Here is a 14,622-nt window from a genome sequence, read left to right as displayed (position 1 = left end):
GTAGATCACCTCCATAACCCAAGACAAATGTCTACGAAGTCCCCAACCACGAAAGGGTTCATATCCATGCGGGGACTGCAAATGCAGGGGCTATAACCCGGCATTTCCCCCTCCACCCCTGACTTCTCTCCTCATTGTACAGAAGTGGCCGGTCTGGCCAACCCCCTGGATCACTTCTGTCGATCAAGGGACGAGCCCTCATCTTTCGGCAATGGTCAGCCTTAGTCCTTCCATTTCTCCGCGGGGGAATTCCAAAAGGGAATTCCTGTTTGTGCTTCCCGTAGTTAAACCAGTCTGCTATCGAGAAAAGCTGGCAGGTTGGGGAATTCCTGTGGGCCTTAGGTTGTGCTGGGCTCGCACCACACAGGAGGAGAACTTTGATTTTTCTCTTTGATTTTTCTCTGTAGCTGCAGGGTCTGGATTTAGGTCCAAAAAGCATCCCAGGAAATCGCTGACAACCCTCCAGACTCCATTGTGGGATGTGGGGCACCCTGGGCACCAGGTGGTGGCTGTGCGTGATGGCGTCACTGGCTAGTGTCTGTCTCCCTAGATGACCCTTCTAGAGGGCAGCATTGCAGTCAACGGGACTTTCGCGTACGTGGCCCAGCAGGCCTGGATCCTCAACGCCACGCTGAGAGACAACATCCTTTTTGGGAAGGAGTTTGATGAAGAAAGGCAAGGAATGTTCGATGTGTGACACGCCCCCCGTCAGGGCCGTGTGAGACGCAAGGCCACCCAGGTCAGCAGACTCTCCTCCACCTGCGTCCCTCATGCTAAGTCTCTGTGTCCCTCCCAGATACAACACTGTGCTGAGCAGCTGCTGCCTGAGGCCTGACCTGGCTATCCTCCCCAACAGCGACCTGACGGAGGTACAGGCGGGCTCCGGGCGGCCCTGGGAGGTGGGCGGCAGGGTGTGCTTGGACCCTCACCAGAGAAATCTGAAACAGTTTAAAGAAAGTTCCACACAACATTTTGTTTTCGTTAGGATTTTATTTAAGAATCATCTGCTCCCCAGGGCAGGGATGTCAGCGCGAACGTTTTTTACCTACCAGTATTTTGAATGTCCTACGAGTTTTAAATAAAAGCACCTTTGTTGATTCAGAATTCCTATTTTTCCCTCTGTGTGTTCTTCACACGACAAGGTCAGGTGTGTGCACGTTAAGCCTCCCGCGCCCCACCCCACCCCCTGAGTCTCGCTCTGCCAGCCTTCTTTGCTTGCTCGGGCATCTGCAGAGAGCCCTCCTTCAGCAGGAAGGAAGATGCATTAGAATGGTGCCCTCTTTGGTTTTCTCTCTGCCCTGCACCCGTGTCTAGAGGCATGTTTTGGGAACTAGTTTATGCTCCTCAGTGTTGAAACTTGGCTCCCATGAGCTGCCCTGGGAGACTCTGGGGCTGGCATTTTACCAACTGACTTCCGTTAAATCCCTCAAACTAGATTCGGTGAATGGGTAGTAGTAGTGCAGAGGCTCTGAAATTGTGGTCCCCAGATCAGCATCAGAATTACCTGTGAGCTTGTTAAAAAGGTAGATTCTTAGAGTCTGTCTTAGACAGACGGAATCAGATGCCCCAGGCATGTCCAGGAAGCAGCAAGCCGTGTGAACAAGCACTGGAGGTCATCCGATGCATAGAGAGGTTGCGCATCCTGAGTTTATTGCATGTCTTTTTTAAGGGTAAGAATTTTGGGAAGGCAGAACCAATTAGCCTTGAACAGCTGTATCTGCTCACCCGTCATTCAGTCAGCACTTATCAGACGCTCTCTGCATGCCCGTATCGGCTTGGCATGAGTGTAGAAGGACTAGGGCCGTGAAGAGGAGGCGAAGAGCAAACAAACGTGGGCTGAACAGGAGTCCCTCTTCTGTGGAGTGTTCGTGGAGGAGAGGTTGGGGGAGGCGTCACAGAACTGAGCAGGACCCAGCACGGAAATGGCAGGACACAAAGCTGTGTGTGCTGCTCCGCTCCCGTCCCGGGGGGGGGGGGGGCGCTACGGAGGCTGAGAACCGCTGGGGAGGCTAAGTGGGAAAGAGCCTGCTGTGTTTGAGCACACAGGTTCCGTGGTGGAGGGCATAAACGACTCTTGAAGAGTGGTACACAAGGGGAGCACCTGGCAGCTTGGTGTTCTGAAAAAATACCTTGCTCTGCTCCGTTGGAAGGAGGCAGCAAGGACAGTGGCAGGGCCAGGTGTGCGATTGGCTGGTGACCAGATGCTGTTAGAGGGTCGTGCGTCATACTGCCTCCCGCAGTTCCAGAGTAGGTCCTGGAGGGACCGTCAGGGTGGACTGTCCAGGCTGGGAATTTAGCAGAAGGACGTTATTTGAGAGAGATGACTGGGGTGGCGTGCGCCGGCCCCTCACCACGCACCCTGGGCTCCCATAGATCGGCGAGCGAGGAGCCAACCTGAGTGGTGGGCAGCGCCAGAGGATCAGCCTTGCCCGGGCCTTGTACAGTGACAGGAGCATCTACATCCTGGACGACCCCCTCAGTGCCTTAGACGCCCACGTGGGCAACCACATCTTCAATGGTGCTATCCGGAAGCATCTCAAGGCCAAGACAGTTCTGTTCATTACCCACCAGTTACAGGTAGGCTGCTGCTCCCCCAGGGTGCCCGCCGTGCTGTGTCAGTAGACCAGCTGGTCATCTGAAACTAGGGGCTTTAGGGGAACCTGGTAGCTCCTGCATCTAAATCATCAAGTAAGGGCAGGGAGGGGAGGCCGAGGCTGGGATGGTTTGGAAAGCCTCGTGCTCACATCGCTCCCTGCCGTGGGGAAGCAAGTCCTTTCCCCTCATTTCATTCCTTGAAGAGCAGCTCAAGGAAGTTGTCGCCCATTTGCGTATGTTGACAAGTTTGGGGGGGGGCTAAGCACCCCCTTTCTGCCCCAGAGCACGGCCGTGGCCTCACCCGGTGGTTGCTCTCACATCCCCGTCACACACTGCTGACGTTGACATTTGGAGCAGGGTCATTCTTTATTGGGGTGCGGCTGGGTGGGCTGGCCTGTGCACTGATGGAGGGTTACAACAAGTGCCAGTAACGTCTGCCCCCAAGTGGCAGCACCCAAGAATGTCCCCAGATTTTGCCAGGGTACCTGGGAGGCCCCCTGGGCGCAGGTGGGAAGCACTGGACTGGAAAGAGAGTTCAGTGCGTCTGCGTGCCGTCCCCGCCTGCCCGCAGTACCTGGTAGACTGCGATGAAGTGATCTTCGTGAAAGAGGGCTGTATCACTGAGAGAGGCTCCCACGAGGAACTGATGAACATCAACGGGGACTACGCAGCCATTTTTAATCACCTGCTGCTGGGAGAGACGCCCCCGGTTGAGGTAAGACGTAAGTCGGGGGTGGAGTCTCCGTTCTAAGCGGCAAGCAGGGGGAGGAGAGGGGACTTGTCCTTCTTGCCCCTGCGCCCCTAGTTCACTTTCTGTTCTGTGGTCCTGGGAGCGCACTAGGGGGAAGCTAGGGACTCTTCTCTTGGCTCCCGGCTCCTGCTGAAATCTGAAAGGGGTGGAAGCAGGCAGTCATTGGAGACTGTGTCAGGGACTTTTATGTCAGTCTCTGGGTGTCATCCTGTTTTCTTAACTGTCGGTTGAAAGTGGCTGTTGTGTGTGGACGGGAGAGGTGCCTGCTTGGGAAGCCAGATGGGAGCCTGGGCCAGATTGCTAAGTGTAGTGTTCTGCTAACGGAGTTCCCATCCAAAGATGTGAAACGCACCCTGGAGAGGGAGGGATGGACTAGGTTCCGCGTGCTGGCTGTCAGAGGAAGTCCGATATGGACCGACAGTCCTCTGTGTTAGACTCTGTGTGGGTGGAAGCCATGAACCTGAGCTTGGGCGTTCTCACCTGTAGGAGAAACTGTAGCCCCAGGTCACCCACATGGTTTTGTGCTGTTACAGAGGTGCCAGCCCAGGTGCTGGGAGGCAGTGAGGAGGGAGTGAGCCGATCCTGGGCCGGGGCCCTCGAAGGCTTCCCCTGCACAGGACAGAGGCAGGAGCCATCTGAGTGAGGACAGACAGTCAGGGTTGAGGAAGCTGGTTCAGTCTCTCTCCAGCATGCGGCCATGCCTCAGGGAGCTTGTAGTGTGTGCAGTTGGGAGGGTGTCAGAGCTCCAGGGAGGGGAGGGACGGGGCGGGCCCCAGGAAGGGAGCCCCTGAAGGCTGGAAAAACCCCGCCCAGAAGGTTTCTTCTCCCGTGGGGTGGGATCAGCTCTCTCTCTGAGTGAAGTGGGAGGGGTGGCAATGGCCCCGCCCTAGTGGGCATGTGCAGGGGTCCCTACAGAACCAAGGCCGCAGGTTTGGGGGCTGAGAGGGTCTGAAGCAGTGCACTGAGACGGGACCGCAGACCTCAGGCCGAGGGAGCGGAGCAAGTGGAGGAAGGAGGGTGGCTGGCTTGTTTGGAGAGTTGCGTGTGGGGCCTTTCAGTAAGGGCTGTAGCACCTACCAAAGCCAAACTCACTGCCATCGAGTCAGCGCGAACTCAGCGCCCCCACGGGACGGGGTAGAACTGCCCCTGTGCGTTTCCGAAAGCCCTGACTTCCTTCCCCAGGGTGGCTGGTGGTTTTCCGACCGACCGCCAGCTTGACACGTGGCAGCCCAATGGGTACCCGGGACCCCACCGGGCCGCCTGCAGCATCTGTGGGTGGTTCTGAGAGGATCTGATCACGGTGTGACTGTATCGTTTGCTGTTTGTCTTGTTAGATTAACTCCAAAAAGGAAGCCGGCGGCTCACAGAAGTCGCAAGACAAGGGTCCTAAAGCAGGGTCCGTGAAGAAGGAGAAAGCCGTGAAGGCGGAGGAAGGTACCGAATGACCTTTGCAGAGGGTATAGTGGGGCCATTAACGCTTATCAGAATCGGTGCCACCCAATAAGTTAGTGTTTGGTGTGTTGGGTGGCACTGTGTGTTCTGGAGAACACAGCCTGACATGTCTGGAACGGCAGGGCAGACCCAGAGGCAAAGGTGCTTTCTTTGTGTACACTAACCAGGGAAAGCATGACCTTTAACCCTGGGCCTTCTCTTGGCTCTACAGGGCAGGTGAGGGCAGAAATCACTGTGGCTGAGTCATCTTGAGCGAAGAAGGAGGGGATGGGGGGCAAAGGGCACCTCTCCTTCCTGAAGCTCACCTTGGGTCTTTCCAAGTTGATCCCAACAGCTCCGGGAGCTGCAGCCCCTGGGTGCTTAGTGTTGGAAATTGTCCCCGCCGTAGGCTTGTCATGAGATACTGGAGTCAGGACAGCCAGGCACCCCGTGTCCTTGGCCCTCACTTTCACTGTAGATGTCCCCCCAGCTGCCCCACAGAGGACCCTTGTCATTGCATTGCGTGTAACCCATCTCGTCGTGTGAGGAGAGAGCGTTCATGCGTCTGCCCGGCAGGGAATTTCTCCTTGTCGCTGCTCCGGGCCCTCCTCCTGGGCCTGGTTTCTGGAGCTCAGTAAGCACGGAAGGGCTTCTGATGGAAGGTGCAGAGCAGGGGTCCTCCAACTTTTTAAACAGGGGGCCAAGTTCACTGTCCCTCAGACCCGTTGGAGGGCTAGACTATAGTTTCAAAAAAAATATGAACAAATTCCTATGCACACCGCACAGATCTTATTTTGAAGTAAAAAACAACAACAAATGGGGCAAAAACACCAGGTGGACCAGATCAATGTCCTTGGCGGGCCGCATGTGGACGCCTGGTGTAGAGCCACGTGCGGGGCAGCGACAGGCTCTCTGTGCCTGCTGCCCTCTGGGTGGCTGGCTCTGGGCAGAGTAGCCCTTGCCTGCTGAGTTCGAGTTTCTCTCCGCTCCCTAGGGCAGCTGGTGCAGGCCGAGGAGAAGGGGCGGGGCTCGCTGCCCTGGTCAGTCTATGGCGCCTACATCCAGGCTGCGGGCGGCCCCTTGGTCTTCCTGGTCATCCTAGCCCTTTTCATACTGAATGTGGGGAGCACTGCCTTCAGCACCTGGTGGCTGAGTTACTGGATCAAGCAAGGAAGTGGGGTAAGGCCTCCTGTCACGGGGAAGTCACTTGTTGGGGCACGTGGGCTTCTCTCCAGATCCTCTGGCTGTTCTTACAGAAACCTACCCTAACTCCAAACCCCAGAGCTCGACCTAACCGTAACCCTACGACTAGGCCTAGGCTGGTACTCCTGCTAACGCTAGCCCTCACATTAATCCTACTGACAAGCAGAACCCTAACACTGGCGCAAACCCTAACCAAAGGCAATTTAGCTCGAGGTTTCAAACAAAAGGAGCAATGACCAAAGATTAGGAACCGTCGCCCACTGCTGGGCAGTGGAGCTCCTTGCCAATGGGGCCTCCACAGGCTGGAGAGAAAGCGGGAGGAGGTGGCAGAGCCTGCCCCGTAGTTGCCGCAGCCAGGTCCTGGGGTGCTGTTCTGAGACCCGTGGGGCAAGTGGAGGCTGCGGTCAGCCCCGGGAGCCCGGTCTCAACCGTGCCCTGCCTTCCCACAGAACGTCACGGTGACCCTGGTCGGGAACAGGACCGTAGTGAGCAACAGCATGAAGGACAACCCTCTCATGCACTACTACGCCAGCATCTACGCCCTCTCCATGGCCGCCATGCTGCTCCTGAAAGCCGTGCGGGGGGTGGCCTTTGTGAAGGTATGTGGTGGACAGGCCCTGGTGACTGCCGGGCTTGGTCCTGCAACAGGCATTCTCCTGGCGATGACCTGTATCCCATGTGTCAGACTCCCCGGTCCGCCACCTCCCTCCCGGTGGGCCTGTACTGTGAGCTCTGGGGGTGGCCTGCAGGGAAGGACCAGGCCCCTGGCCTGATCCCCGTGTGCTCTGTTCCTCAGGGCACACTGCAGGCCTCGTCCCGGCTCCACGATGAGCTCTTCCGGAAGATCCTTCGCAGCCCTATGAAGTTTTTTGACACTACTCCCACGGGGAGGATTCTCAACAGGTTTTCCAAAGACATGGATGAAGGTACTTGTCACTCTCCTTGTGTCATGATCTGGGGCTCCTGGACCCCCCTCCGCATTCTAAGAAATTCCCCGAGCCTGCCAGGGGAAGCCAGCCCCTAACACATCGTTACGGTTCCGGTAGGCGCAATTGTACAGCGATAATAAGTAAAGATTATAGTAAAGTTATAGAGAGCATGAGAGATAGAAATGTTGAAATAATGGAGTCAGACACAATTCATGGTAGCATGCTCACCTGAGCCCTGCTTGGTGGTCCACGTGGAGAGAATATCTTTAATGCTGACCAAGGCTTTTATATTCTCTGGGGACTTGCAAGCCCCCTAATTACAGGGGAAGACATACGTCATAGGAAGGGGTGGTGCTGTAGGTAATGCAGTATGGGAGGGGGTGATCTAGGGGTATCCACACAATAGGAAGAGGAGGGATTGGGGGTATGCGTGTGGCAAAAAGGGCGGGTCCTAGATACAGGATGGCAGCCTAACTGGATGTTACAGAGCCAGTTTGACTGTCTCAACTGATAGAGACCATGATCAGCAGGGTGTGAACTCCACCTACAGGAACCAAGCTAATGGTCGCAGGGGAAATAATCCATTGTCCCCAGCAGCAGGCAGCAGGCCCACCCCTATGGTGGGGCAAGATTGCCTTCAGGGAGGATGTTTGCAAGCATCTGACCTCCCCCACAAGAGCCTGTAGACCCCATCAGTGCTTAGAGGCCCTGGGCCCCTCTCTGGCAGCCCCTTTTCTCAGCAGGAGCAGTTCAGCTTGGGCCTGGTCTCTGCTTCAGCTTGCATTTTGGCTGAGGGAGGGCCCAAGATTTCCACCTTGCATGACGTTTCTGTTCAATGTTAATGGGCCTGCAAATAAGATGGGGTCATGGGGTGCTGGGGAGAAGGGTCCCGGTGTTCCCCCACATATAGTTGCTTTAGGCGGTGCCCTGGTTCCCAGGCCCACAGCTCTGGCAGGTTCTATAGGCCCCTGATGCTGCCTGGGCACCGCCAGGCACCGAACGTATATATTCCCCATGACCCAGATTTCAAGTATTGCCACCTGGCATCCGTTTCTGGCTTAGTGTGTTGCAAGCGCCCTCTGAGTGTTTGTACGCGTTCTCCTGATCCTCCCAGCGGCCTTACGAAATGGGCACTGTTTCAGCCATGGAATGCACGAGGACGCTGATGTCTAGGGAGGTTAAGTAGCTTGCCCAAGATCGCATAGCTGTTAGGTAACGGAGCTGGGCATTGAGCCGCTCTTTTCCAGGGCAGGACTGATGACTTCACAAGGGTAGGAGGCAGACAGGGGGTAGGTCATTACAAAACCAATGGCCGTGGTGTTTACCCAAGTGAAACGAAAACACGCCACCCATGTCAAAACTAGTGCCTGATGTTTCAGGCAGTCTGATTCATGGTTTGCCAAAAATTGGAAGAGACTAAGATGTCCTTCAGTAGGTGAGTGGACAGACTGGTGGTTCCGAACCTGGTGCTTGATTCAGTGAGGAGAGAAACATGAACCACGGAGACACAAAAGGACACAGAGAACCCTTCTATCCTTATTACTGAGTAAAAGGAGCCCGTCTGAAAAGCTCCAGGCTCACTGGTTCCAGCCACAGGCCATCCTGGAAAACACCAGACACCAGACACCGTGAAGCCATGGGTAGCTGCCGAGGGACTGGGGGAAGGAGGGACGGCAAACAAACAGAAGGCTGTTCTGTAGGACACTGGTGGCAGACGGTAGACATGAAACATTTGTCACAACCCACAGGCCTGTGCAACACAAAGTGCCCACCTTAATAACTGGGACCTTGAGTTAATAATATTTCAACGCGGGTTCATTGGTAACAACTCCCACAGGAAGGCCCAGGTTCAAATAAGGAGAAGCGGTATAAGAGGGGAGGGGAGGGAGTTGTACAGGGACTCCTCATTGTCTGCACAATTTTCGTAAATGTGGAAAACTCTTCAAAAGTAAAACTTATTTTAAAAGAGTTTTAAAAATGTAATCGGCATGCCTGGGGTTTGCATGAAAATACTCTCGGCAGTATATGTCTACAATGTGTAAATCAGGGTGTGTGTAGGGCGGGGTGGGGGTGAGATGATGAAAGGGGGTTAAGTGAAGAGGGTCCCACACTCCCCTTTCAACGTCTGGATCTGCTTAGAGTTCCAGGAAGAGCTGTGTCTTGAGTCAGTGTGTTGAGATCAGTAGCACAGGTGGCTCCTGTTTCCTTTCTTGTGCACTCATTTCCCCAACACTGTACAGCAGGCACACGCTGCTTTGTAAGAGGAGGTGTTGGAAGAGGGTGCCCTGAGAGTGAGGGTAGAGACAGCATGGGAATAAAAGTCAGTCTGTCTCTCTCTCTCTCCGTGTTTTGACTTGCTGTTGAAAACACACACAGCTGGACATACCCCAGTTCAACATTTCTGCATGTACAATTCCGGGACATTGATGACATTCCTGAGGTTGTGACCACTGTCACTCCACTAACGTGCACTCACTGTGCCCTGATCTTCTTATTTCATCTCTGAATTTGCTGTTGTCCTTTTGAGCCCATATAGAGTTTTAAAAAAACAACTTTCTTTTTCAAATTCACTGCTGTTGAGTTGATTCTGACTCATAGCAACCTGTTAGGATCGAGCAGACCTGCCCCTGTGTGTCCGACCAAGACTACGTTGTTATGGGAGCAGGGAACATCATTGCCCTCCCTCGGAGTGGCTGCTGGGTTCAAACTGCTGACCTTTTGGTGTAGCAGTTCAATGCTTAACCCACGACGCCACCAAGGCTTCCATAAACTTAGTTCTTTAAAGCGCGTCGTGCTCAGGGCAGACCTGCTTTACGAACTAAGCTACACTGGTTTGAAGAAGGCTTCGGGGAGTGTGTGTTGCTTCTCTCAGCAGTGTTTTCAGGGGGTCCTCCAGCTGCAGCGGTTCCAGAAAGCCTGCCTTCCATTAGAATTTGAACTTTCTGTATTCCCCGCTCAGGCTTTTTCCTGTGGAGTCCTTGACCCAAATGTTCATAGACAGTGGCCGGAGTGGAGCCCCTGCCTGTTGGTTTTCACTTTGGGCCCCTGTCCGAGGCCCCCTGGTCTGACCCCTCTCCTTTGTGGCCCTCCAGTCGACGTGCGCCTGCCGTTCCAGGCTGAGATGTTCATCCAGAATGTCATCTTAGTTGTCTTCTGCGTCGGGATGATCGCCAGCGTTTTCCCTTGGTTACTCGTGGCAGTGGGACCCCTCCTCATCCTCTTTGCAGTGCTCCACGTTGTCTCCAGGTAAGCAGGGTGTCTTCTTGTCTCCTGGGGCGAGGGTGAAGCCAGAGGTGCTGATCGATCGAGCGCTCTGAGCCAAGACTGGTTTGCTCTCCAGGGTTTTCATTCGGGAGCTGAAGCGCCTGGACAATCTCACGCAGTCCCCTTTCCTCTCGCACATCACATCCAGCATCCAGGGCCTTGCCACCATCCACGCCTACAACAAGGGCCAGGAGTTTCTCCACAGGTCAGTGAGGTGGGGGGGGGTGGCTGCAAGGGGAGCCAGCAGCACTTCAGAGGTCACGAGTGTTAGTGCCTTAGGGCAGGTATGGTCTCTGACTACGTGTGTTGCTTGCTGATAGGACTTCCTTCTTAAACTCAGGTTTGGAATCCATGTTGTCAGTCTTGAGTGGCTCTGTTTGATGGAGTTTTGCTTTTTTTTTTTTTTCCCCTTTTAAATAGTCAAAGGTAGTCCTTGACATTAGCCTGGCGTTTTACTTAGCCGTTACAAGTTGTTTATTTGAAAAGCGTACACACATAGATAGTCCTTGAGGAGATCATGTATAAGCAAGGGAATGAGTAACCCAGATGCCCTTTCATTGGTTACATGAACCGTGGGATAGGCAAATCTGTAAAAGGCGTCTTTAGCCTGTTTAGAAACAAACAATACAGATGTTACTTTGAAAACAAAAAAAAAGGCCCAGAGACTGCCCACTGTGTCCTGACAGAACGCAATCTCTGTGATCCAGTCGTGTGCAAGCACAGTACAGCTACATGGACGTGGTCCTGTCTCATGTCTCACCTTTATGGTGTCTCTGAAAGGAATCGAAAGGAACTGGCTGAGAATTAGCTCTTGGAGGAGGAAGACTGAGTCGCTCAAAGATGGTTGGAAGAAAAACAGGCTTTCTTGATAAAGTCTCTATATGTTTTTAAAAACCTTCTACTCTGTGCATATATTACTCCTTCCAAAAATTAATTAAGTTGAAAAGGCAATGTAGACGAGGGTGGCCAAAAAGGGTGGCCAAAAACAAGAACTTAGTGTTTCAGAAAATGTCGAGCAACTCAGGAAACCACAGTTCCACTTTCAGAAGAACCAAGTGGCGTCCCCAGTGTGTGATAGGTCTGCGCTGAGCATGTGTCTTTTACTGCGGCAGGATGAGACCCCACTGTTAACTGGGAATGAGATCACTGGAATGTGGGGGGTTATGTGGGGAGTCGGGGGGTGGTCTAGGTTTGTTTTGTTTTAGCAAGAGGCCCTTGCTTGGCAAGATTTCCTGCTCTGGAACTGTGTGTGGCAGGCATCCTGAGCCCTCTGGTGGGTCTGGGCTGCCCTCTAGGACCCTGTGACAGTGGGTCTCCTCAGGAGCTCCCCTCTTGCCTAGCTCCTCCAGTACACCAGGACTCAAGCTCCCCGCCATCGCGTCAGTGCCGGCTCATAGCGACCCTGCTATAGGACTAGAACTGCCCCTGTGGGTTTCCGAGACTGTAACTCTTCGTGAAGTAGAAAACCCCGTCTTCCTCCCACGGAGCGGCTGCTGGGTTCAAGCTGCTGACCTGGTTACCAACCGAGCACCTCACCACTGTGCCGCCCGGCTCCTTGCTCCCTCAGTGGCAGGAGTTGTTAAGCCTCTCTTGCTCGGATTGAGCTCACCACCCAGGTGTTTGCGTGCCTGTGCTAGGAAGCAGGCACCACTGGTCTGCAGAACTGTCAACTCTCTCCTGTGCCACCTGAGGGGGTGGCACCATGGCTAACCAAGAGGTCAGCAGTTTAGAACTACCAGCTGCTCCTGGAGAGAAAGGCGAGGCTTACGAGTCCCATAACATGACAGCCTTGGGAACCCACAGGGACAGTGCCCCCCTGTCCTAGAGGGTGCCTGTGAGTCAGAATTGACTGAATAGGAGGGCGTTTGGTTGATTTTGATGGGACCGTTTCTGCTGTTTGCCTCTCTGGCTTCTCTCTTTTTTCGAGGAAATAGCTTCTGACCTCAGCCATCTGCTAAGGCTGAGCACAAGCATCCTTCCATGGTCTTTGCCATCCTCCCTCGCATCGTTCAGTGAGATATTTTACCTTTCAGCGTGTTTCTCTGAAAGTGTGAAGCTAGAAAGCTTCCTACCCCGAGAAAAGCCTGGACCACCTGCTCTCCGGACGTCTCCGAGCCGCTCTCCCAGAGACAAGCAGGAAGCTCATCAGCGTCTCCTCCGCAGGGCAGGCTCGCATGGGACCTACTGCATTTGCCCATCGGCCGGCTGTCTGTCGTCCTCACAGGTACCAGGAGCTCCTGGATGACAACCAGGCCCCGTTATTCCTGTTCACGTGTGCCATGAGATGGCTGGCCGTGCGGCTGGATCTGATGAGCATCGCGCTGATCACCACCACGGGGCTGATGGTTGTGCTCATGCACGGGCAGATACCCCCAGCCTATGCGGGCCTCGCCATGGCGTATGCCATCCAGGTTAGTGTCTGGGGTCCAGTGCCTCTGAGTCCGTCCGTCCCTCCCTCCCTCCCGTGTTGACCATTGCCCCTGTGAAGCAGTTCCCGCTCCGTTTGGCAATGGCCGTCTGTGTTTGGTGGGGGCAGGCAGAACGGGAAAGATGTCAGTGTTAAGGCATGGCCCCTGGGCAAGGGCGCTTCATAGACATCATAGACTGCACCTCAGCTTGCTTGCTACTGACCAGTGCCTGCAAGGTGCTTACCAGCCACTGGCAGGCTGCAGCCAAAGACCAGACAGAAAATCACAGGCTAACTTAATTACAGCTCACCCAGGAAATGCCCATCAGCCGGGGGGAGCCGGGTGGCCCAGAGGGTCAGGCCAGGAGGTTGACAGTTCACACCCACCAGCTGCTCCATGGCAGAAGGATGAGGCTGGCCGCCTCAATAAATATTTACCTCCTCCGTCCCTCTGGGGCCTGGACAACAGTGGCAGCCCCGGAACACTCTCGAGCTGTTTGTTCCAGAGAACCAAAGGGCAAAGGCCATATGAGGGGACTTCATCTCACCCCAGTTCTGCAGTGAGTCATGGTCCCCTCAACGAAGGCGATGGGCCTGGCACGTTTGGGTGACAAATTCTCTCACGGGTTTCCCCTTTCCCTCCTCAGTTAACCGGGCTGTTCCAGTTCACCGTCAGACTGGCATCTGAGACAGAAGCACGATTCACCTCAGTGGAGAGGATCAACCACTACATTAAGGTCAGACTGCCAGCAGTCCCGGTGATGGGGGCCCGACCCTGTCCTTCTGGGGTCCTTTCACCCTTTCACTGCAGGACGTGCAAGGGCCCTCATCTCTCGGGCATGTGAGGACTGGATAAGAGAATTTCATCTAACCCGTAGATTCCCAAACTTAGTTGGCCTACCACTCCCTTGTCAGGAAGAAACGGCCCAGAATGTAAAAACGTTCTCCGATAGCCAATAATCCAGGATGATGTGTACCCCGGATCATGCCACACCCCCGGGGGTGGGGGTGGAGGGAGCTAACTTCCACTTTGGGAAGCACTGAATTGCAAATGGTTCATTGGCTTCCTGCCATGAGTGTTCAGGATCATGTGACTAAATGTGGTGTGTTCTGTACATGATTTAGAACCGTGGCACAGTCAGGCTGCTTGCCACACTGTCCGCAGTTCAGACCGCCAGCCAGCTGCTCCCCCCGTGAAAGAGGAGGCTTCGGGAAACAAGGAGAGCCTCAGAAACCCACAGAGACAGTCCTGCTCTAGCCACACACATCCACATGCACTCAGCGGCTGCACGAGTGGATGTGGTTTTGGTTGCTAGTTGTTATTGGTCTAGTTCAGTTCCTAAGCAGACGTGGCTTTCAGAAACCCTTCTGAGAACCAAGCAAAAACCCAAAGGCAAGCTTCCTCTCTGGAAGTTGTGATGCAGGAACTGAGGGCTATGAGGAGGGCGAGGAAGAGGAGGAAACCAGGCTTGTGTGTTCCAAAATGATCCCAGCTCCATAGCTAATGGTAAACTTTGACCCCACAAGGCCAAACTCACGACCACTGACTCGATTCCACCTCTTGGCGAGCCTCCCTATAGGCCAGGCTAGGACGGCCCCTGTGGGTTCTGAGGCTAACTCCTCCCTCGAATAGGGAGCCTCGTCTTCTGCCATCCAGCAGCCGCTGGTTTCGACCCACTGACCTTGTGGATAGCAGCCCAGTGTGTGGCCACTCTACCACCAGGGCCTCTCCTAAACCGCCTCCCGGTTTAGAGCCAGTCACTTCCATTGCTAATGAGCTTGTCCAGCTCCTCCCACCTTCCCCGGGACCCCAGGCGCTGGCTTTGGAGGTCCAGCTCAGAAAGCAGTTTCTTTAGAGGAAGAAGCAAAGGGTAAACGTGGCCCTCACGGGTGGGTCCATTTGGGGGCCTGGCCCGCGACTTGCCCAGCACTCGTCACCTCGCCTACACGGATACTCTGCGTTTCCACGTCGGTGACCTACAGGCTTGGAAACACGGTTCTTTCTGTTGGAAACTGAGTGTTTATGACTTGAAAGTGTTTTC

General features: G+C 54.6%; 1 protein-coding gene across 1 annotated transcript in view; it reads left to right on the top strand.

Moving 5' to 3' along the window:
* ABCC5 (ATP binding cassette subfamily C member 5) overlaps window positions 1-14,622 on the top strand; it is an 80,266-nt gene that overhangs the window by 45,961 nt on the left and 19,683 nt on the right. The window contains exons 13-24 of the mRNA XM_075556118.1: window positions 551-675; window positions 797-869; window positions 2,374-2,577; window positions 3,167-3,310; window positions 4,681-4,780; window positions 5,772-5,956; window positions 6,430-6,579; window positions 6,777-6,906; window positions 10,002-10,155; window positions 10,250-10,378; window positions 12,398-12,584; window positions 13,228-13,317. Coding sequence (XP_075412233.1) covers window positions 551-675; window positions 797-869; window positions 2,374-2,577; window positions 3,167-3,310; window positions 4,681-4,780; window positions 5,772-5,956; window positions 6,430-6,579; window positions 6,777-6,906; window positions 10,002-10,155; window positions 10,250-10,378; window positions 12,398-12,584; window positions 13,228-13,317 — 1,671 coding nt within the window. The remainder of the gene's footprint in view (window positions 1-550; window positions 676-796; window positions 870-2,373; window positions 2,578-3,166; window positions 3,311-4,680; window positions 4,781-5,771; window positions 5,957-6,429; window positions 6,580-6,776; window positions 6,907-10,001; window positions 10,156-10,249; window positions 10,379-12,397; window positions 12,585-13,227; window positions 13,318-14,622) is intronic.

Source organism: Tenrec ecaudatus, chromosome 8 (genome assembly GCF_050624435.1).
Source record: "Tenrec ecaudatus isolate mTenEca1 chromosome 8, mTenEca1.hap1, whole genome shotgun sequence".
Classification (NCBI taxonomy): Eukaryota; Metazoa; Chordata; class Mammalia; order Afrosoricida; family Tenrecidae; genus Tenrec; species Tenrec ecaudatus.
This window is presented reverse-complemented; position numbering and strand designations above follow the sequence as displayed.